Below are 25,541 nucleotides of genomic sequence, written 5' to 3' on the forward strand. Positions count from 1 at the left end.
TTGTGATGCACTTTTTTCTGAAATTGATATATTACAGGTGAATTTATCCCCCTCCCCTCCCCCCATGTAATGTTTCACAACTGTGGAGTCAGTTAGGTCAGTTAGATTCCAGTGATCCCAGTAGGTCCTTTCAGCAACAGAAAAACACTCAAAATGTCTTTAGAAAGTCACTGATTTTAGAACATCAAACTTCCCAAAATTTTGCTAGGAAAAGCTGTGACTGATGACAGAGTAAGAATTTCTTGTTATTGATTACATTATTGATATTTGAAGTAAGAAGATGATGAATATTTGGCATGATGTTAACAACCTTGCTTAGAACTTATCTGGCCTAAATGCTTTTTTTAGATGGTTTTGCTGATCTTATGGCAAGCTGTATTCAATAATGGTTTGGGGTTATGATTCCTCCTGGTATGTAGTGTCAGCAGAAGAGAAATGGGGTTCAAAGGGATAGTCTTCTATCCCTTCAGTAAAAGAGAAACAGGACTTCTTCAGGAAGACTGGAGATGAGTCCATACAGAGAAACAGACTGGCTTTCTCCTACTCCAACTGATAGCAGGCATCCAACAATAGTCAAAGCTGGGCAAACCAGGAACTCTCATATGGGCAAGCCTTAGCTAAGCCTCTCTAGTTGTTGAGGATGGTACAGTATAATCACTATCTGATTAGTCTTTCTGAGCATAAGCCTTGCTATATATACTGCACCTAAGGCACATCCTGGGTAGGGGGCCACTTTTATTTCTGTGGATTTTTTATGAACTGATGTAACACCAAATCTGCTTTGCAAGTACATGTGGAATGGCCTAGATTATTAATTTTGACTAGTTTCTGGATTTTGATGACTTTTATTTATGATTTTTTGTGTCCTTATTTGCCATTTGTAATGAAACATTCTCCTTCCCAAGCCAGCTGGCAGTGGTTTCAGGCCTTGTTTGGACAGTTGGCGGCTGGTACTCTCTGAACAGATACTTCATCAATCGTCTTCATCGATGAAAAGAAATGATTAGATAATTCCTTGTGCATGACAAAATGCATACAGAAAGATAATTCTCTCCACAACGTTAGCAGTGTGGTGGCCCAGTAAACACAAGACTGATATAGATGTATTGGTCAATTCTGCATGGTCTTACATAACTTGAATCTGTGTTCCCTACCTTTCACACACCTCGAGGGCATGAACTGTTTTTCTGGTTTATTAAATTGCAATATATTTGAAGGAGGCTAGACAGGACATTAGCATAGCTGAAGGCTCTATGGAAGGAGCTAATAATTTAAACTGCAGTAACAGTTAAGGAGGAGAAGTAAAAATATGGAAGGGATCTCCAAAGAAACTGACAAAAAGAGGCGAAAAGGCTCTGTCATTTCATGGCTGGAGGAACAAACTGACTGGACAATGACAGCAAGTGTGATGATGAGTGGGAAATTGCTGGAGAACTATAGGAGCTGGCATTTCAAGTAAGCATATTGGCTCAAGTTCTGACACCCAAAGGCCTCTACCATTCTCTGCGCAGGCTAATGAAGAGCGCTCAAGTCTAGTTTTTGTGCACCAGTCAGGGACCAATAAAAATAAAAGTGTGATACTCTTTGAAAATGCTTGCGCCTCATCTGTGTCTGGACAGAGCTAGCATGTTTCCTCTGGCATGGTATGGTCTTCAAATATTCCTCCTCTGTTCAAGCTAGCTAATCACGTTCAGACTGGACCCTGAACAACTCACAAAGGCTGGATTTCCAGTCACCTGGGTATTCTGCATCACTGGCCATCTGACAACATTTTTTGTTGTTGTTCTGAAGATTTATTTTATTTTTTTTTTAATTGGAAGGACAGCAAATCTTTTCTCAATAACGTAAAATCACCAGTGGTCACAGACTAACCATGGAAAATGTTAGTTACTTGGAATGTTACTTACTGCATGAAAACGTGATTGCTTTAAGTTGAAGTGTCTTGTAACTTCTGTTGTGACTGCTATCATGATTTGAAAAAATCATGGATCAATTATGTAATTAGGGATTTTGGATGTTAAAACTATTTCATCCCATTTGAACAATCTAAAACAGTATTTAAGGAAAATAAAAATTCACACATCTTATTTTGTAGCTTAAAAAAGCCACATCAAATAGACAAGTGTCTTAAAATATTCACTCTACTCTTTCTACTCTTATTCTTTATTTAATGATGTCTATCAAAAGCAGACTAAAGCAAGCACTGTGAGAACTGAGATTAAAACTTTCCTTGCCTTCATAAACTACATCCTTTAGACACCTGACAAAGGTTGTGACTTATGAAAACAATATTATTTGAAGTATTCAGAGTGCCAGCAATCTTTAGTCAATTCACATTACCAAATATTATGAGAATGATAAGCCTAATAATTTAGTTTATATGAAATATAAACCCATTCTTTCATGAAGTCAGCTTCACAACTGCTAAATTTCAAAATCTGCTGTTCTTCAACACTACCCAATATTAATTTTTCATTTATAACATAGTTTAACGAAAACACCTTTATAAATCCTCTTGGCTTCTACTTCAAGAGTGAAACAGGTCAAAATAAAACTTTAGTGTTAGTAGCTTCCTAGTGGGTTATCTTTACACCTTTTCTAACACTAATTTTAAACTAAAATAAATGGTGTACAAGCACTACTTGCTAAATACTGACTGCAGATAACAGGTCAACTCGTTAGCCAAATGTTTAAACATTCTGTAGTATGGAAATGAATAAAAGATAGCAAAGGACTTTGGGACACTTGCCTCAGTAAAAATACTATTTTGCCCATGCCATGCAATAGCATGACAATGAGGCAGAGTACATGCTCTGCTAAACGACGTGACCAGGTGATGTGCTGTTGTTCCAACTACGAGTAGCACGAGTACTCTGTAGTCTTTTTAAAAACTTTTAAGTATTAAAATAGTTTATATACTTTGTGAAATAGTTGACAAAGAATATGTAGTTTACTCATAATAATAGTGGTCTCTGTAGCATTCTAAGCAAGTGTTCTCTGCTTTATTTTTTCCAACGTGAATAGAATAAAAAACTAGTGTTAAGTTTTCCAGCTATGAAAGAAAGAAGCATACAATATTTAGCTGCTACATGGCACACTAACAGAATAGTAACTTCAAAATAAGCACCTTGCACTGAAAGCAGGTACTTCAAGAGAAAAGAGGAAATATTGTATGGATGCATACCAGCATCACCATGACCATCACTGATACTTTATCTTATTTTACTTTTGTAAATTATCTTTCCTTGAAGGAAAAAGTATCTTTGAAGAAAAAAATAAGCACTCCGATTATCTTTAAAATAAGACCCTTCTGCTGATACCAGCATTTTAGAATATTCAGACTGAAAAGTGAACTTGTTACCTGCCGGGTAGTGTTTGTTTGTGGGTATGTTATTGGATAATTTAAGCATTCCTGAAGTGAATCTCTGGATTTTAGAAAATGGAAGGTGCTAGGTACAAGCAAGAGTAGTAAGAGCTCTCTTTGAACTTATCAACTATGTAGTTGACAGTAGTATGCCTGCTACATACTGCAAAGTACACTGTTCCTTTACATAGAAGTGAGATTGTAAAGTTTAGGATTTTTTTTCCCCTCTCGCTCGTGCAGAATAGCTGATGTTGGCTTTCTGATATACAGTTTCATTTGCAGAGTAGAACATTACATCTAGTTGATTAGAATACTACCTCAGAAGATGGTTTGGTACAGCTCTTGAGGCTCCAAAGAAAAATAGATCTCATAAATCTCAGGCAGCCTATGTCTTCATCTGCACATTATGAACAGAATGAAGCAAATTTGAGTTTACGCAAATCTCATTCTCACTAATATGGTCATTCATATTAAATATCATACTTAACCTTTCTGGAAGGCAGCACCAAAAATTCCAATTATGTCCCAAAAAAGAAACACAGTGACTTAGTACAAATCATGTACAATCTTCTGCAGGCTTAAAATGCAAGCTATTTAAAGACTACATCAAGAAACAAATGAAAAACATGCAGTTTTGATGTTGCATGCAAAAGCTGCCTGATCAATCTTGTAGCTATTTTCAATGGGTTATGGTTGAAAAATGGATAACAATTTTTAGACCCTAAATTTTAGAGAATCAGAGATGATTCACAGGAAAATATATTCACAGACCTAAAGAAGATCAAGGAAGTCACTTACAATAGCTTAATCATATAATATTATCCTGCCCTCGATTCCACTTTTTGTGTGTATGTGTTGTTCAGAGACAAACACCACGGAAAAGGTTATCCGCCCTTGGCCTGTTAGTCTGAATGAAGACCAAGGCTTGCCCAGGGGAAAGTCACATACTATGCCTTTAAAATGTAATTACTGGTTCCATTTGGAAGGGTTTTAAAAAATACACAGAGCTCTCCTTTGACGTTCATGAAAAAGTCTTTCCTGTCAGTTATCCCAAAACAGGATTAGTGTCCTCAGACCTCCTACTTAATGCCAACATTAATGCCAGCAAGTCATACTGAGCAGTTCCTGATATGATGTACGACTCCAAACCCACTTATATTAGTGGGAATTCTTATTTGGATGGATTTCAAATCAGATGCTGAATGAGAAAATTCAGGGTTTGATACTTCTTCCTTTGAGTAAACTTTATTGGGAGAAGTGGGCTATTGTGCTTACATCTGGTTTCAGCTATTTCTCCTCATTCATTTAAAAACTATAATCTAGATCTGCTTCCTTGAGGAAAATTGAAATCTGAAATGCACTAAGCTTTTCTACCTTCTGCTGAATTCCTTGGTGCTTAGCCCGACCTGGCTGTTTTAATATAGACACATTTTCCTGACTTCAGTCTTCGTAACTTTACATATGAGGCTGTTTTCCCCAGAGAGCAAAAGCAAAATGTATATCAGATGTTCCAGAGCCTGTATGTATTAAGTTTTTGTATCAGGAATAAATCCTAAGGTAATACCAGAACTGAACTGGAAGTGGAATATTTTCAGAAGAGTTGGGAGTAAAACAATTTGGATTTTTCTCTGAGCTGGAATGCGCTTAGAATTAATAATCAAGCATTAGCACCAAGCAAAGAAAACCACATAGCAGTGTGCTTCATAAGATGATTCAAGCATATATTATACTGTAGGAACAAAAAGATCTGGAAATGTTAAAACTACTTTGCTTCTTGATTTTACCATATTTCATCTTCTATTTCACTTCAGGGTGATTTAAGGACATGCCAAATATTGTAAATTGCTAATATTCATCTAAAATCTTACTGGAATCTCAATAGGACTTTCTTAACAGCTCATTAATGCTGAAATTAACAACAAGCTGTCAATAATTTCAGAGGGATAATGTGAATTACAATGTCTGTTTGTACAGAGCAGGTAGAAAATTAAAAAGTAAAAGAAGGTCTGGTCTTCTTTGGACCAGATGATCTGAATGATGGCTGGGGAGAATCTCTTAGATTTGTACCCGTCAAAGCTGAAAGTTCAGTCTGGATTCATTTAAGTATTTATTTGCTTCATTTCTAGACAGTTGCCAAATCTACTCAGTGTTTTCTGTTATTTGATTTAGTTATTGTGCTTAAGCAATAGCAGTCATACATCTGCTTCATAAATCTGTCCCTCATCCTTACTGCTGGTCAATTTCAAATTGCATTGAAGTTGTGATTTTGTTTTTCCAGTATAAATGTGTCCAAATGAAACACACTGTAATGAGAACTTGTCCAAAACCAACTTTCAACAAATAAGTTATTATATGTCTAAGCTGTATCCTTCCTTATACTATTATAAGTATGCTGACCTTAAGGGACAGCAAGTAAAGTTGAACAGGTATCATTAGTATGTGATAAAAAAAAGAAAAAAAATCTCAGGAGTAAATAAATTATTATTTTTTATTCATTCGGGATCTTGTTTTACCTACATGATTTTGCTAAATAGTAGCTGCCTTCTATCTGACCATAAAAATGGACTGAATTTCTAAGCGAATTAGTCAGTGACCAAGGGCTCTGATGATATTCATATGACACCAAAATCCTGGACACTTCTTTTGACTAAATATTTAATTGAAGAAGAAAAAACAAACACATGCTTAGGCCGGCTAAAATTTGGTATTAGTCTTTGTACAGCATTGACTGTAATTCTACTAAGACACAATCCAAAGGACAAAGAGTCCTTTGCTGTATATCCTGTTACAAATAAGGAAGTAACTTCGACTTTTTGCCATGTCTTGGGAGACTATCATTAGTAATGCTAAACACAAATAATAAGCAAAGATTATCAAAAGCTAATTAAGTATTCCCTTTAGGCAATGAATGGGAACACCTGCTAAACTTTTTAATCTGGCTGCTCTTTTTAACAAGCAGATTACAACCTACCCTATAACCAAAAAAGCCTGTATTTTGGCCTAGGACTTCAGTGAATGCTTCAGGTGAAGAGGAACAAGAAGTTCCTACAATGTGCTCAGGTTTTAAAGACAGAATATTAGTAGTATTCTTTCAGTGCTGTGATTCAGATTGCATTTTCCAATGACTTTTGAAACGTGAGGATTCTGTGTCTCATATGTTGCAATTCAATTTGAAAGTGCTGGTGTAACCAGCATCTAAGCACAAATTTGAACATGTTGAACTGAGCAAACTGTTATAGGGGACAAACTCACACTTTACTGCTATTTCTCCCTTTCATTTTACAACTGCTCAGGATGTGCTTATGCAAGAAGAGGAGCTCAGGCAGAGACTGCATGGTGCTGCACAGCTGGACGAGAGCACCCACATGTTACAGCTTGCAGGGTGCGTTTGAAGAGGAGGGCAGAGGAACGTGCCAGTTCTTTGATCTGTACCAAGGCCAAACAACAGCAGGTTAGTACTGGCTACTACTTAGGGAACCCCAGGAAAAGGGCAGTAAACTCTTTCTGCAAATATTCACTATATATTAATAACACTCTAAATATCAAGCACTGCACAGCCTTAATATCAAACACTTCACTTGTGTTCCTCAATTAGCAACTAATTACCTTCTAATGTCTCTTTGCTGCCAATGAAGAAATAGGTGCATCTCAAGAATCTGACTTAGATATTACTAGAGGTAACTACACCTTTCTACTGGTTGTTAAAGTTGTGTAGTCTAGATTGAAGTTAGATACAAAATGGATGAATCCTGTTCATGATCAGTACTAACATAATTAGGGGATGATAACATAACCGTTATTGTCACTCTAATGCCTTGACTGTATTGCCATCTCTTATCAATTTACTGGGAAACATGACCTAACAAAATGTAAAGGTTCCAGTGATAAACTGGAAACATATTTATTTGATCTTGGTTATCATTATGTACTGCAGAATTTAGTAGTTCACAATGTAATAAATGTGCCACATTTCAATCTCCCTATCTAAAGTGCAGAGACAACCAGCGTGATTTCTGTACAAAACTTGCACGGAAAATATTTTTCCTACTGAAATAGTACTTTTTTCCCTCGTAAATCTTGATAACTTTGCAGTTCAAAAATAGCATAGTATGTGTGTACACCTACAGTAAAGACTATGAGTTTCTAAATGATCACATATTATAGGTACTGCTTTAACATAGAAAAACAAAAACAAAAACAAACACAAAAACACAAATGAAAGCCCCAACAATTCCCCTCTCCCTTAACTGGATCTAGAGCTTGGGTACCAGGTAAGTTGGAGACTATACATTCCCAAAGAAAATGCCACAGGAAACAAATTACCTACTTTTTTCAGATCTGCTTCCTCCTTTTTGTTTATAAATACATTTGCATTTGTTTTTTTGTTGTTTTCTGTCTGAAGAAAAGCTTAAGATTTCTAACTTCCGCACTTTAATTTCATTTTCTCTTCATCTGATATTACAATACAGGCACACTTGCTATAATCATTTCATATCTGTTAGTTAATTCTGAACACTCAGATTTAATCCCAGATCTGAGTTTGAATTAAGGAAGCAGCAACTGAAAAGTAAGAAAATACCCAGCTGGATGGAAGTGGCAAGCTTTTCAGAACTTTCTCAAGAAATAGGAAGTTGCCCAAAGTCTGCATTGCCAAAGTCAGTTTTTAATTATGTTACCATAAATCAGAACTAATTATGCTTTCTGGAATGGAATCATCTTCAATTTGTGTTGTAAATGAAATAAAACCCATCCCACAAAGGTATAGCAGAGGAAAAAACAAATGTGCATAAAGAGATTTATGTAATTTTGCCAGTCTAGACATTGGGAGAGCTATTACGCCAGTCCATAGCTGGAAAAATTGGACTAAATATTGAGGTCTTTGGCTGATTGCAACCTCTTTGCTGACTGTTTTATTCTGTTTAAAATTTCTTGTTTGGCTTGATTTCTTTCTTTAGAAACAACATCATGCAGGCAGTTCTTAATAGTTTCAAACTTCCGAGCTGCTAAATTATTCAGCAATGGTGTATTCAGCCATTTCTTTCACTGAGATTTCAGAGCATGCATGCTTACATACGTGGGTGATTGCAGGTATTGCTAGAAGAAAAATGTCAAGCCTAACTCAGTAGTATGCTAAACTGAAGCAACATTGTTTTTTACTTTCAGACCAGTCCTTGAAAGTTGGTACAAAGGCCTGTAATAACAAAATGCTTGTATTTTAGTGAAACTTCTGCTAATGATCAGTATAATAACTGACAAAAGCAGTTGAGCAGGATTAGGCATGCTTACTTGAAAACATCTGGTCTGATTACAATAGTTAAAATAATGTTGGTTGTCTTCTTAAATGCAAATGAAGAGTTTTGATAGAGGGCAATTTAACTGGAAACTTACCCTAATGTCTCCACAGTCCTACAACTATGCACAGAAAAAATGTCATAACTCCCCCATGTATTTCTCTCAAAGATGGAGACTCAAGGCAGCTGATAAAGAATGAAATAAGTTTGGGAATAAACTGCCAAACTCATTGCAAACAATGTGTTTATCAAAAGCCTGTATACTTTTTATCTGTGCATTGAAAATTAATACAGTCATTATACCATGCGCTAAACTGCTCTTAAAATATTTTTCAAGTGACCTATGTTCATCTTAAAACATGGCACAAATCTTTCTAAGCACAGCAGAGATAACAATTCATGCTATTCTGAATTGTATAGTTAATACAAAATCAGTGACAGCAAAATCTATTGTGTATGATTCACTGGGAGGGAGAAAATCGTACCTACCAGGATTATATACAGTCTACTGTCAGTGCCTTTCAGTTATTCAGCCCTATGTGGCGTTTGGCATGACTTCATAAATTCAAATTGCTTCAGCTGAAGAAGCTGTGAGGAATAGCTGAAAACTGTTTGTTGAGCTTCATAGAAAACAACAGGTTCATCTACTGAAAGATACCTCTGACATTAAAAGAGATAGCTAAGGCTTTATAATGCACTTCTGTAAAAGTGTTTTCGTCTCTCCTTTATGCCTAATAAAAACAGCCACTGAAAATATATCCTTTTTGTCAGTTTTACTGACTCTTTTAAGAATCCTAAAAGCAGTAGTCTGGCAACAACGAAGAGAAGGCAGCGAGCAGGAAAAATCAAAGAATTAGATTCTCTAGGTTGTCTCTAACCTCCATTCTTTCAACACACTAACAAATGGCATCCTAACTTGTCCTGGGCTTACCACACAAAACAGCAAAACCCAGATGAGAGAAGATAGCTCTTGCCTGCTGCTGTGCTTCTACAGCTAAGTCCTTCTACGCCAGCCAATAATCCATGTCTGAGAAGTGCCAAGAATTAATTAGCGGTGGCCTCCTTACACAAGCAGTCCGTCTTCTTTTGCTGTGGCGGTAGTAAAATCACATCTTGTGGTTTTTAAACACAACTTGCTATAGGGACTGCTCATGAAAGATCCTTCCCTCCTCTCCACTCATAGGGACTAGTCACAGTTACTGTACAGTGCTGTGTAGGGAAACTGTTGTTTGCAGTACAGCAGATGTACAGTGAGGAATATCAAATATTCAGAAAGAAGAAAAGAATACATTTGTTACTGAATTGCACATGTTAGGATAGCTCAAAGCTACTATTGCACATGTTAGGATAGCTCAAAGCTACTATTGTTGTAAAGGAAAACATTATTTTTATACCCACAACAAAACATGGACCTGCAGAACTTTTCAGGCAATCTTCTAACAACTTCATGCGAGTCTTCTGCAGCTCAGGACTGTCCCATTCATCTGCTTCTACTCCCCAGTATAAGTCTATGACCTGGAAAATAATAATATGTAACATATTAATGTAACATATGCTCTTTCTACTTATCAAATTAAAAAATAATTTTGACAGCATGTTCTGCATTGCTATGAAAGGCAATGAGATCTATATCCAGTCCTCATGTAGGCTGACAGGGTTTCCTTAAGCAGTAACAATTTGAGCCTCTATTTTCCCTCCCAGATTTTTCTTTTTCTGTTTAGATTGTAAGTACACTCTAGGACTGGGACAGGCTCTCATTTCACATTCATATTTTTGTGAAGAGATTAGCATGACAAGATCTTGATTTGATGTAGTCTCTATTTCCTACTAGATTGCATGTAATGGATAGGTAAGAATAATGACAAAAGCATTGATAAAATCCTGGCTTCACGGAAATTAATGGGAGTTTTGCTGTAGATCATATTCAAGACTAGGACTTGACACCCCATGTCACTTGTAGCTACAGGATATAAAACCATCCTGTGCGCATGGCTCAAAAGAAAGAATATGTGCAGTTCTGTAATATCGTGCTTCCTTTGTTGGCTGGTCTTTGTTACTTTGGAAGCAAAGATTGTACAGATATGCAATGGCAGACAGCTTGCTGCTCAGCCTTTCATTTATAGCTGCAGACTCAGCTTTGTGATGGTAATGGGATGCAAACAAACTCCTGACAGAAACTGGAATAGGGATGTTAAACTTATTTAAAGAAATTAAGTGATAAAGTGTGATTTCACTACACATTTTAACTAAGAGGCTAAATTCTTATTGTGGACAACTGAAATTAAAAGAATAGGGATCATATGTATGCATTTATAGATTTTGGAATAAAACTTATGGTACATGCTACTACGCCCTAGTTTAAGCTGCTGTTGATAGCTTACATTACACATGTACCTTGAACAAAGAAGTCCAAACTGCCAGTTTTAAAAAATAAAATCAAAATTGTATTGAGACATGAATATTACCTATTATAAAATTATTTTATTACCTATTATAAAATTATTTGTGCTGTGAGAGCACCCTGCTCTTGCTGTGAGAAACACAAACACACCACTGATTGTTGTCTAAACAGATCAAAAAATCAGCCCAAAGATCTAACATAAGAGCTAACAGTGGGTTGATGTAAAATTCACCAGTGTATAGCTGGTTAATCTCCTTGGGAAATTTCTCATAACAATAAATGACAAGGTTTAATCCTAGAACTATTTATGCCCATGTTTAATTTTACTACCAACAGCCTTGTTGGTTATTTCAGGTAGAAAAGTTTGGGACCTGTATCAGCATTTGCTGGAGTAGGAGCTCTGTTGCCAAACACACTAGGTAATATACTGATCATGAGTGAAACAGCCCAAAGTATAAATGCATTGTAGCTTATGCTGCCAAGAAAATACACTTAGCATCTTTATTTTTTACAGACTCTTCGTTCAAAAATTTTGTTGGAACGAGAGTCTTCTGCTTTATAATATCACATCTCAAACAGCCTTCCTATCTCCCTCATTTTCACTGATTTCTTCTCTGCCCTTTCTCTTTTAATCTGATTAGGAAAAAAAAAAAAAAAAAAAAAAAAAAAAAAGTGTTCTCTGCTTTCTCTCTTCTGTCTGTTATTTATCTACATGACTTCATTCCTGAACTTCATATTGTATTCAGCTGTCTGATTACTTGAATGATGTATGATAGAGCTTAAGTATTCTAGTCATAAAATTAGAGCATCTTAGCATACAGTCAAAAACATTTGAATTAGTGGTTGAAGAAATTTATTCTGCTGCTCAAGTTCATCTGAAACATAAAGGCAATTTCTATTTTAATTAACTGTTCAGAAATCTGATAACACTGTAAATGTGAAGAGGAAATTCTCTGCGATATTGTGTATTGTAGGGGCTCGGCACCTGCCTTCCAAGTGTTATAAGGTTATAGATTATTTTTATTGGGTAACATAATTTTGGTACATAATATCTTAATGTATAATTTTGTCCTGCAAAAACAAATGTTTTAGCCATCAAACCTTTGAAGGCACCACCAATTTCAAATGGAGAAGCTTATCAGTTATTCTTTGTGCCAACTAAAATAAATATGATTTACTAAATGAAAGAAATGAAACAGGAAGACATCTGTGTCTGATACTGAAGTGTATTTTTACTTACACTTGGAAGAATGGCTTGATTCCACTTTTACATTCAGTAAGGCTGTCACAGTGAGATGACAACCAGTGCTCTGTGCAAAAGCCAGTGCAACAAGATAGGCAGATACTGCTTGAGGTTAGTTCCACACAAGTCACCTAATGGAGACTTCTCATTCACAATCCAGTGCTTCTTTTTGTTTGTTTTAGCTTTTGTCCTACCGCTGTGATAGTTTCATAGATTTTTCTAATTAAATGGAATAATTTTATCTCTATTGCATCTGACTGCTTACAGACACTGAAAGTTTTCATTCATACAAAGACTCTACTTTTTTCACACAGTGAAAATGATTTGAAACAGCCCATTGTTCTCAAGAACAAAAGAACAATATGCTGTTAATTAACTACTGTTAGTTACCTTCCAAAATTTCTCTATTATAACTACTTTCTTTAACTACTCTGTATTCCCCCACGCCTCCAAAATATTATATTCCAGGTATATATATAAAATACCATGCATTCTGGAAGAGTGTTTCTCTGCTAACTTTATTTCTGTTTTAACCAATACCTGTTTTTCAGCAATATTTAATTCAATAGAAAATGAAGTGCACTGAGCAATAAAATCCATAGAGTGATTTAACACATTCTGTTCTGATTCCACACACAGGTTGCTATCTTCCCTAACAGCTCCCACCAACTTTAGGATGCCTGACAGATCTCATGCCTTGCAACACCTGCAGCACTTATCAGTGGAGCCAGATGACTCAGTGGTAGGTGGAGCAATGAATGTCTTGGAACTTGGAACTGTCTTGGAACATTTCACTTAGGTCATGATTTATCATGCAGAGGGTGTTTTCAGAACAGCTTATATTGTAATGCCTTTGTGGTAGCCACCCGTTAGGTCACTCATATTTGTTCAGTACAGGATCATGTAACAGGATGCAACATTATGTGTTCTGGTCTGCAAAGAGAAATATAATGTAACTCTGTAACTGAAAAGTACATAGTACTTTCTGGACACCACTGCACTAACATCTGCAGTGTTTATTTTGCATGCTACCAGAAGAAACGCAATCCATCAGGAGTAGGAAAGGCAGAAAAAATGCTTTGATAAAGTCTACCTCAGCGCCTCCTGCAGAATAATTTACTATTTTCCCTTGGTAATTTTGGGTGCAAGTTTTTCTACTGTGCTTCCTCGGTAACGTGATAACTTTCTAGTTGTTTCCAGAAATGTGTCAGTGGAGCCGTCTCTCAGACCTCGTATCACATATGGACTCTCCTGGTGTTGAAACTATATGATAAAATAATTTGCTTCCATGAATATCAACTAGAGTAAACTCAATTATTCCTCCCCTAGAGACTACATTACAATTCAGCTGAAGACAGACATGCTTTCTCCCACTAAGAATTCATGGCATTATGATCTGTTTGGAGGAGACATTTCCCTCCTCTCCCTGACATGTCTCCTCAAAGATGACTGAGAAATTAAGATGCTGAGAATTTATATTGGCATTTTCCAAGAATATCACGTGGTAGTAACAGGAGAGAAATGTTTTATTATTTCAGTATCTTTTGATATTCCTTGCATGTACCACTGCACCTGGGGCTCCCCAATCAGCTGATGAGCTAGGACCTTCAGAGGAAGTTCTTATATAGCCATAATCAGAAATCACTCTGGAATTTACCACCATGCAGACTCAGCAACTCCATTGTGACTCAGGGAATTAAGACCAAATATCCTAATTCAAGAACTTGTTATTTTGATTAAAAGCCAGCTGCACGTACATCAGGAATAACGCACTGTGAGGAACAGGATGCTATCTAAAAGGCAATAGTTGTTGTCAAGGAAGCTATACTCGGAAGAGATGAGTTTCTGGGGTCAGTGATCATGGGATCCTAACATTAATATGTGACGGAGGCTTGAAGATGTAGAACCAGATTTTTTGAAAAACTGAACATTTTTACAACATTGCATGCCGCATTTGTTTCTCTTAACAGAGAGCCAGTTCAAGGCTCGCTGACATAAATGGGTCTGATTGACCTTACTGGATTGTGAATGAGGATATATCTGACTTAAAACCATCAGTAATGTAACTGTGATGCCAAACTCAATGCATTTTAAATCAAATGTAACTGTTTTTATTTACTAATTGGCTCTTACCAAATTTGTCTATGTGTCTTCCACAGTACAAAGGAAAATTTGAATTGAATGAAGCAATGGGAATGTTATGATTGACACTAAAGGAAGCAAATCCCATAGTATTTAAGCACAATAGGAATTTTGTTGAAATACTCCACATTCATTTTTTAAAATCAGATTTTCAATACTCACCTGGTTAAATCATTTTCCACATTAGAGTAGAAGACAAACTGGTAAGTAGCTAAAAAAATTAGGGGACTATGCAGATGATGAAATATAATGCTGGTGACATTAAATTAAAAATATATCAAAGGGAAGACATAAACTTTCGTATGGTTTCTAGAATCTGAGCACAGTATTTCAGCTCTGATATTATTTATCCTTAAACAGTCAAAATGAAGGTGGATTTTTAAGTTTCTAATGTGAAAGTTGTCACTTGGTTGCTGTATTGCTTGTACCAACAGTGAGATACCGTGCTGTAAAACTGTGCATTTTTTTCATCTGTTCTGGATTTACCTCAAATTTGCCTGTAAGATAGTTTCGGTACATCAGTGCAGTACAATTCATACATATGAAATATAGTTTTTGTAATTTTCTATTTAACCAGTGATAAGACAACACATACAATATTCAGAAATGTTATACATTCTGAACAGAGTTAATTGCAAGAAATAGTATTTATCATAATGCAAGATTCAATGAAACCTACCTGAAATTCCAGGCCATAGTTTTCCCTGCAGAATTCTCTCAGCTTAGGATACACATGCTCTCTCAGGGCATTCCTTTCTGCTATTGTATCTGTGTTGGGAAAAAGATGTTACTAACAATATTTGTATGAACACTTTTCTTTCAGTCAGAGATACTGATTTATCCACATAAAAAGAGCACTTAAAATTCACAAACACACCCCCGGTGAAAATCTAGTGTTGGGATTTGATCTCCAAACTGTATGTTGTACTTTATTCTGTCTCACATAACTGCATTTATGTGTGCAACATCAGGTTCAATACCTATCTTCATATGCAGTGTATATTTCAGTAAAGTGCAGCTGAATTCATTTTGCCATTCAGCAATAAGAATTTATCAGTTTGACTTCAATTTAATTTTTAGGAAGTTGTATTTTACTAATTAGAAACATAAAACAAAGAGATACACCAAAGATGAAACCGACTATTGCACTTAGAAATAAACTAGTAACGTTAATTAATGACACTGTGTCAAATGCTATCACTTTTCTCAACAACTTCAACCTGATAGTACCTTAAAAGGCAGAAGGAAATAATAGCATCTTACTTATGGTATTTTTTGGTCCAGGTAATTCCTGATAGCATACTAAATGTGCAGTTCTGACATCATGTTATTCTCCTCATGCAGAATGACGTATTTTGATAATAAAGTACAATATCGTAATAGGATGACAAAATTATTACTATGTTCTGTCTGTGCAAGTTAGTCTGAGCACATTCATATAAAACATATCACTCAAGAAACAGCCAGTCAGATTTGAAGTAGATTTGTTTTGTAATTAGACCTTGTGTAGATAATATATTTTATTGTCCCTCCAAATAAGATTAAGATATGTGATAGATTTTACTAGGCCTAGCTTGTGGCCAGCGTTGCCTGCGTTAAGACACAGAAGGCTGACACTGTTAAGAAGTTATTTTCACAAATAAAACACAACTGTTGTAAACCATGTACTGCAAAAAAAGGGATACAAAAAAAGTGCTGACTTATGAATGATGGAGAACACCTAATGCAGTTAAAGTAGTGTTTGTATAACTACACTGAAACAAACGAATAGGTTAAAACTGATTTAACAAGTCCCATATTGTTGTAAACCAAAGACTTGTATTCAAGTCTAATAATGTTTTATTTATTACAGCCACAGTCGATACATTTAAAGTCACAGGTCTGTTCACAGAACCAAGGCCACAGATTTATATTATTATTTATTTATTTTTAAATTTTGACAGTTCTAGGAGGTTGTGTAATATTTCAGAGGTATACTAAAATACCAAGGAGGAGATTAAGAATTTAGCGTACTGAATTAAATTATGGATTTCACAAATGTGTGGTAAAAATACTATTGTTCTTTATAAACAGAGAATAATCCAGAACACCTCCAGAGAAATTATTTCTTGTGAAATCTGCATTCATGGAAAAAGGCTATACCACAAAGGCTCAAAAGTACAACCGCAAGCTTAATCCACTCAATCTGATTTACCACAACCCTTCCTCCACAAACCTTTGATGTGGAAAAAAGTCAGAGGTGTGGCAGTTTTCATAAAACATCCTCTCTAAGAACAACAATTTTATGTATTCATGATTTCTAGCTTTAAAATCCACCAGACATGCTACGTTTTTCTGAAGACAAGAACGATCCAGAAGCATAAGTCATGTTGCTCCACTGCAAAATTTCTATTCGGCTGTGGGCACACCACACAAGGGAAGATCCTAAATCTGCAGTGCAGTTTCTTTTATGTCTGAAGTGAACACTGGAAATGGGGCATACCCTGTTCTGAGCTACACTGAGAAGCTTGATCTCACTCTCTCGTTTCCCTTTCGGGAAGTTATTTGGGAAGTGCTCCTTGGCACTGGAGAGGCCACACAAGGGGTGCTGCACCCAGTTCTGGGCAACAACCTACAGCTGCTTCTAGGGCAGTTACAAACATGTGAAGCCAAGGTTTTTTAGCAGTGCCAGCACACCAAAGGCAACAACAATGTACTACAGCTCAGGAAGTTCACATGGACATTAGGAGAAGCTGGAGCTGGCTGTCCAGGAGGCTGTGCCTCTCTGTCCTCGGAGCTTTAGAAAACCCAGCTGGACAAGCCCATGGCTGACCGAGTTGATGCTGGCAGCACTCTTCAAGAGGGAAGTTAGCCCAGATGACCTCCTGAGCTCCTCTTGCAACCAGCAATCCAGTCTCTCTGAAAAACTCACAGGCTTAGTCATCTGTGCTCCCTGTTTTGGGGGATTTCAACCCCATTTGGGCTTAACCCCCACAAGTACTTGGAGTACATCATACCTGTCTATTTTTTCCATCCAAAAGAAACACAGTTCATGCATACCAAGACTGCTCAGTGATGTGAGTTGAAGTGTATTAGATGGTGATGATCTCAGAAATGTGCTCCAGCTCTGGATGAACACGGATGCATCCTGCAAATCTTTAGGAAAGGAGTGCAAAAACCAACGCTTACAGCCCAGATCTGCATAAATGAGCACGAAGGATGGATGAGTTGCTCCCTCCTTAGGATCCACAGTCATTAATTCTCTCTCATACCCGAGTGCCTAAGTCAACCTTTTCTTACAGGATGTAGTACACAGCTAACAAGGCTAATTAGCCTGAGGGCTGCAGTGTGCCGACGCAGCAGTGCTATTTCTGCTCCAAAGCAACTTTGCTCAGTACTTGGCTGGAGTCATTGTACTGCACAGTGTTTCTTGTAACTTATCATAAAAGCTACCCGTGTACTTCGCTTCATTTCACATACTTCACATTTTTTCTTCTTCCCCTCACAGCTACTGAAGCCCTTAGATCAAGCACTGATACAAGACAATGTATTTTATTTTCTTTGCCTTAACACAGGCACATTTTCTCACCGAAGTCTACCAAAACACAGAGCGTTGTATCTTCACAACTGAGGAGAATAAACTTTGTTGGAAACCATCTTACTACTTGGTTACTGAGCTAAAATAAAAATGATTCTTGCCCCTTTGTAATCTGAAATTAGTCACAACTATAGCTTTATTGTTAAGGAAGCACCAATTCACTATTACTATATGTGCTTACTTAAATGATCAGCGTGACAGAAGACTGTCTTAATAGGGAACTGAAATCAGCTAAGTTGCAGGAACAACAACAAAAATATAAGTTACTGAGGAAAGGCAGAAATTAAGAGGAAATGTGACTGAATGATAGATGGGAAATACCCTGTTATAGGTATACAACAGATAAGCCTGCACTCTGCCGCTTGCCATTTATGTCCCCAGGAGGCACCCAGCAGAACCTCACCGGCTCTAGCCTCAGACATGGTACTGTTCCCCGCAGCATCACTTGCAGAGGCTTGCTCAGAAAACAAAACAGCACACTGCAAGAGCAGTGCTATGTTTCTAACACCCTCTAAATCACATAAAAAGAGATAAAATGTTCCTTCAACTAGAAAGGTGTTCTGGATAAAACACCCAGCATACCTATCCTGTATTTTAATCCCTACCTCCAACTCTAATGGGATATGCTTGTTTAATTGGAGTTTTGAGTCTGGTGACTACATTAATGAAACTGAAGAACTGTTGTATTCATAATAATTTGTGAAACTTTAAGGAAACAGAATTGCATCTAGTTAAGAAGAGCTACAATAATTAGTATGGATGGCAGATAAGCTGGTTTAATTAAATAAAATCTAACCTGATTTACAGTGACAGCAAATCTGTGAAGCTGGCAGTTCCCAACAACAAGAATGTCACGCAGGCAAATTCCAGCTTCCAGGCTGCTGCTACAGATGAACGGATTAGCTGAATGACATTCTTCTAGCAGACAACATGAGACAGGAGCTGCGAGATGAGCTTTATGCACCTTCTAATGGTAATTCGGATGCTCTGAAATCCAATTGATGGCCCACAACAAACTGTGGTAATGAAACTGTATCTGCAAAATTGTAAGTCAAGGCATAAAAATAATAACCCTAAGATCATCTCCAGTGTTGAAAGCAACCACAAAAATGGCATTGTCTCAAGTAAGACAGTGTCTTGGTGAGCACACACCTTTCCCACAGGTGCTAGCTCTTGCTGACTGCTGCCTCATAAGCCAGTCTACCGCCACGCTGTCCTGCCTACCTGTCCTGCACTTTGCCTCAGCTGCAGTTAACCTTTTGTCAGTGCTCGTGATTAGAAAGCTGATCTCAAATCTGTTTTATTTTTTTCTTGACTACTTTTAGGTAGAAGACAGGCTCTTCCTGACGTGCTGTATAGACAATGAAAAACGACAGTTGGCTCCAGTGGGGTTAGACCTACTGGAGACCCTTAGAAACCAGATGCTTTGATGAGGCTGAATGCTGAGCTGAGACCACCATCAGGGCCTTCCTGCTGTCTGTGCATCCCTAATAGAGTTCTGAGGACAGCACCAAATTAGCCACGTACACATTTATAGCCTTTCTGCCAAATAATAGGCAATCACTGTTTAAGCAGGACTGTGTGAGGTGTGATTTCTGAAGGCTTGCAGCTCAGTCAAATCACTGCCAATTTTCATTACAGTACTCCAGGGTGCTCCTTCTCAGTGTGAACTATTTCCATGCTAAAGTCTGACCTTCAAACACAAGCTGTTTTCCTATTAAAGTCACTTTTATTTTTAATAGGGTAAGTACATATTACATTCTCGTGTTAGTAAACAGATGATGTGTATGTACAAACAGTTGCTGAACATTAATCTCTGGGATAAAATATGTCATGGAAGATAGCCCAGCTGAAGATAATTCCAAAACATATATGAGAGCGAACAGGAGTTAACACTGAAGCCCTGTGAAAGTGCCTGTTTGCAAGAACGTGAGATTCGGCCCTCAGAGTGCAGGCTGCCCACCCTCTCTTGCTGATGGTTGCACTGGTTGGAGTCAAGGCACAGCGATGGAAAGGCTGCTTCATGTGCACGGGCTGCAGTCCCACCACGACTTCCACCCAACCAAGGCTTGACACAGCTCTGTAAGGAGGTTGCTCAGCCCCATCCTGTTACCGTGTGTTTGCACAGTATCGTTACACCTCTGGTCACCCAGGGAAGAGCTGCTTGCTCCTTTGAACCTTTGCACCTACCTAAAGAAACAATTCCTGTGCCATTTCTCTGTGCTCAGTGTCCCAGCGTTTTGCAATGCATCAGTACCAAAGCTTGCATGGAGATCCTGACCTCACTTCCTTCACAGCCTACTTCTTTGCTAGCTTACTTGCTGGTGTAAATGCACACAAATAAGTTTATTTTAACACAGTGTTGGGATCTGTTGTGCATCCACATAGGTCTGAAACCCTGGATGAGCAGAGGGCATCTTGGAAGCAGTCCTAAATGCATACCCACTAAGAAACCTTCTATTCTCTTCCTTGAAGTATTCTAATTGCTTACATTTGCTGGGTGGGCAGGATGGATTCTTGCCATGGGAATTTTTAAATGCATTATGATATTAAAAATGTGCGTTTTATAACCTTTGTCTACTAACTGCAGTGAGAATTTCTGTACAAGAATTATCTAAGGATGTGATGCAAATAAGGTTAAAAATTACTTAGCAGCCATACCAAGCAAGGAAGTGGCTGCCAAACCTCTTAATGCTAGTATGCTCTTGTCACATACAACTGTTCAACTGAATTATTCCTTTTAAACTGCCTTTTTTTTTTTCACTAATACTGCACAATAGCATTGTGTATTACCCCTGTAACTAAAAGCTTTGAATACCAATAGGTAACAAATGTCCCTAAATATTATGGAAACCTTGTCTCTGAAAATAATACCATAATAATAACTTATTTGCATTTCTATAGTGCCTTTCATCTGAGAATCTCAGAGCACTTTGCAAACAATGAGTTTGAATCATGTAGCTGCTAAGAGAGGGAAAAATGACTTGAGTTTCCCAGCACCCTGACTTCCTAGAAAATTAACACTAAACACTGTTGGCATTTGCTTCCCTTGGGATTTCTGTGTGTAGAGAACATTACAATAAACATGCAAAGCTCCTCAAGACTGTTTAGGTAGACTGGGAAGGGAACAGATTGGTCTCAGTTATTTCTTCCAGTGTCCCCTTCCCAAACACCACCACCAAGCTTCAGGTGTCTACCTTCAGGTCTCCCAAAAGGAAGCTCTTCTTTTTTAGCCCCACATCAAACTATGACCCTTTATACTGAGATGCAGTTTTTAAACATATTTGTTTGAAATTTTCCCTTCTATCAGTTCTGTGAATTGAGAAATTTAAAACATATATAGAACATTTATTTATTAATTTTTAAAATATACACTTTAATAGTTGGCTACACTTCACAGTGACATCTTACTTACAGAATACCCGGCATCTTGATTGTTAATGTGATTAACCAGTGCCACCTATTGGTTTAGCAATTACACCCAGCTGTCAATTTATATATATTAAAAAAGGAGGCAATTAGCAAAATACAAGAGGTCAAGACCCATGTTAAAATACAGAATTTAGGGGAAATATCAGTATGGAACTCACATGAAAAAAGGGAAAAGCTGTTCCTATATCCAAATACCAGCAGTCTTTCAACACTAATATACTTATTATTCACACAAGATAATGTTCTAATGTAAAACAAATGTTTGTTTGCTGAGAGTTCTAAGTTTTGTTATGGGTGTAATATGCTTACACGCAATAAATTTGGAGCCTGATCCAAAGGTCAGTGAAGTTAATGGAAAGATCTGTTAGTCTCAGTGAATCCTATATGAGGTTCTGTACTTGTGGCACAAATTGGAATCCAAAACCTTTTGATATCTTACTGACTCCCGAAGAGTTTGGATTAAACCCTTTGATTCATAAAAGAAAATAAATAAACAAGAAATCTAGTGGGTATGGTATTGGTGAGGACTCTGAAGCTGAATTACCCCTGGGAGACAGAGCTGCCCTTCCATGTTCTTAAAGTAAAGAAAAAAAAAAGAGGTTGCCCAGCAATCCTTTCCAGATCGTGCAAACAGTTTCTGTATTGTAGCTTGGGTGCCTAAGCATCCTTACATCCCTCAGAAATGACGTGTAGCAAACCGTGCAAATGCAAATATTTGCATGCAGATGCCAAAGCACAGTGGGAGCTTTAGCAGCACCATGGGCTGAAGGCAGAATCTCTCCAGGAGGGAGAATGCTGCATTCTGCAAACTACACAAGTGGAAGAATTCAACAAAATCTAATTCTTTCATTTAATAATGCAAACTAGGAAAGGCTCTTGAAAACATGACAATTTACAAGCAATTATTGTCATACAATTAAATGATGTGACAGGAGAAACTGAAGACACAGCACATTTAGAGACACCAAAATTAAGTCGGAAAATTACCTCTGCAGAACACCAAAGCTTATTACAACTAAGCAGTGGAAAACAGCAAAGCCTGCAAGGACAGGAATTTGCAACTATAATCAAAATTAATGTCAAAGAAAAACTTCTGAAATATAAAAGAGGACCTCTGAGTGAGCTGCACAAAGCTGCGTAGCAGAACACATACAAAGGACCAGTGCAGTAACAAAGATATATGCAAAAACCCTACTCATCCATCATAACAAAACAAGTTATGGAATTACCTCCACAACAGGAAAAAAAAAAGGCTGTACAATACTGGAAAATGTTTTAAACAACTACGTTGTGTGTGCAGTGGTAGCTGTACCGATTCTATCTGCCATCACTAGACCCAAGAGAAACCGATCAGGGTATGTTACCGAAGTGCTTGAGGGAAGGATGTGGTGGCGATCGATATGACCATGGGAACTCATAGACATTTAGTCTCCTCACCACCCTGCAGAGTCAAGTGCTGGAGGCAAACAAAATACTGTGTTGCAGGGTTTGAGAAGGCATGAAACAGGAGAGCCATAAAAACAACAAAACCAAAACCAAGTGAAAGTAAGAGCCACACATACGTTTCAAGGTACAGACCAGTACAGGACCATTACGTACATCTTATTTTGAAGAAATTCCTATAAACGCTCCTGCGTGGCTTTACACCTGGCACCATGAGGCTAAGGACGAGCCCTGTGAGCCCTTTGGTAAAGCTGCGCCCCTTCTTCTCTGAACTTGTTGACCTCAGGTTGGAGAAAATGGCCATGCCCTGGGTCACTACAACGTGGCTGCAGCCTGGTGGGCCAGTTGGGAAAGTGAGGTGGACAAATCTAGCTGACCGTGGGGCTTCAAGAGTGATGGCACTGAGATACCCACAGAAGTGACACTCGCTACCTATGAGGTAGGCCTACATCAATAAAGCAGGAGTTTTCTTTCTGCAGCAGTTCTTTTCTTAATACTATGCAGAGAGGACTAGCAAGTAACATCACAGCACATTAAGAGCAGTACATGGCTGCGACAGAAGCAGTTACTGAAGATGAAGAAACCACCCAACACTGCTGGCAAGGGGGAGCAGCTGCAAGACAACAGGCCTGGGGGGGGGGGGGTCAAAATTCAGCCACGCCTTGTCTAGAGGAGAGTGTCTCAGTCTGTTTCTCCTGCCCTTGTTCCCCATGCACACAGCCAAGTTCTGCCACCCCCATGCCGGTGCCGTATGACAACGCCCAGCTTTGAGGCCAAGAACTCCAGGCAGGGCCAGTGGCAGAGGCCACCAAGACCCAGAACCCCACACAGCTGCCTCCCCCCGACACGGGATGCAAGCCCTGAAAGGCACCCAGCGAGTGACAGACACAGCAGGATGGACTGACTTCTGCCCCCATTCCCTCCTTTCAATTCTCATGATTCATCTAGGCATGATCTTTTGTGAAGATTATACAATCTGGCTGGAAGGGACGTTTTTAATATTTTTCCTAATGCATCTGTTTTTATGATTACACTATTTTTGTGAGTCGATTTTGTTTTCTCCCTGATTTTATTAATTTTTCTTGCTACCCACAGTTAGTTGATGACATATTAAGATAAGAGCAAATTTGTACTTTAATAGTCTTGAGGAGTAAGCAACTGAAAAAGAACAGTATGTGTACCAATCACTTGCTCCTTTTGAGAAGATGTAATCAAAACAACTAAGTTCAACTTGTCTCAAACACCTCCCAAAGGTATTTATTTACCTTTCACAAGTGCAATATAGAATATAACAACTGAAGAACATCTAGAGGTGGCATACCAAGTTGATTACTCAGTGACCAAACTCCAGGCTACCTTCCAAACTAGTGCTTTGGAAAGGCTTTAGCTGTCTTTCCCAGCTTTTTGCTTATATTTTGAAAATAATGATATGAATATTGACTATTATTCTTAAAGAGGGGAATGTGAAAGTACTCAGACTGTATTTTTCACAATGGGCTTGTTTGCAGTAACTCAAGGGGACATAAAGAAGGCACATGGACAGTCATGCTTCAGTGCACACAGGTTGGTGCGTTCGGTCCCTCTGCTGCTACGGGTGTTTTGTGCCCCTCCACGACATCACAACTGCACTGCAGCAGGAATGTCATGCAGCACGTTCCGTGCACCATATAACACAAATTCAAGTTTTCTGCTAAGCCCCTTTGTGTCAAAATGATGTGAGCAAAAATGTTATGTTTCCCATACAGAAAACAATCCCATTAACTCACAATCTGTGCAGAAGCATAAGAAAGACAAGCGAAGGCACTGTAATCCAAAAGTCCTTTGAAACAGACAGGAAAACCATTACAAACAGAAGGAGTTGTGAAAGAAACGCAGCAGTTAGCGCTGAGATGCACACCGACCTATTCACACAGAATATTTTGACTGGGGAATTTTGATGGATGCTACCCCATGAGCCACAATGACCTTTAAAGGAGGATAAAGATCTTTTATGATGCTATACTCTCAACAGCAGTGTGGGAGATGGTTGAAAGGATAGACTCGACTTCATTTCCATTTCTAGCACCGCCAGACACTAACAGTCTTCAACACAATCTGTGAAGGTATTTGTACCTTGGCCATAGAATAGATAAAAAGACAATGTGCAAATCATATTTTCCTTCTGCACCCACATACGGTTAACCACAGTCAAGCCCACAACTTGGGATCTCATATCTTTTATTTGAAATGATTCTGAATTTGCATAATGACTATGAGGAGCTGACTGGTATTAATGCTAGAATAATACACGAGCGGTGGAAGTGCTCAATGGAATTACATAGTATTATGCACAGTTGATTATAGAAAGCATAAAACAGAAAATCCATAATTAAAACAGGTGGTGTATAAGGAGATCATTTTTACCTCTGTTTTCTAAAGGAAGGAAGAATATATGATGATCTCTTTTCTACACGCTTCTTCCATTGTCTTTTGTAAAAATGTTTTTAACTCATTGACTGATTACAGACCTGACAAAATGATACGAATCCCAAATATTATGAAGATCCTAGATAAGAACAGACCATCAGCTAAATAAGAGAAATCCTGTAAATGAGTCTCCTACTCCCATTTGTAAATGAACCCATCAAAGGAAAAGCTGTAACAGGAAC

The 25,541-nt window shown here is 37.8% G+C and overlaps 1 protein-coding gene across 1 annotated transcript in view; it reads right to left on the reverse strand.

The window, feature by feature from the left end:
* NWD2 (NACHT and WD repeat domain containing 2) overlaps positions 1-25,541 on the reverse strand; it is a 57,187-nt gene that overhangs the window by 21,833 nt on the left and 9,813 nt on the right. Inside the window, 2 exon segments of the mRNA XM_032187094.1 lie at positions 10,054-10,170; positions 15,121-15,209. Coding sequence (XP_032042985.1) covers positions 10,054-10,170; positions 15,121-15,209 — 206 coding nt within the window.

Source organism: Aythya fuligula, chromosome 4 (genome assembly GCF_009819795.1).
Source record: "Aythya fuligula isolate bAytFul2 chromosome 4, bAytFul2.pri, whole genome shotgun sequence".
NCBI lineage: Eukaryota > Metazoa > Chordata > Aves > Anseriformes > Anatidae > Aythya > Aythya fuligula.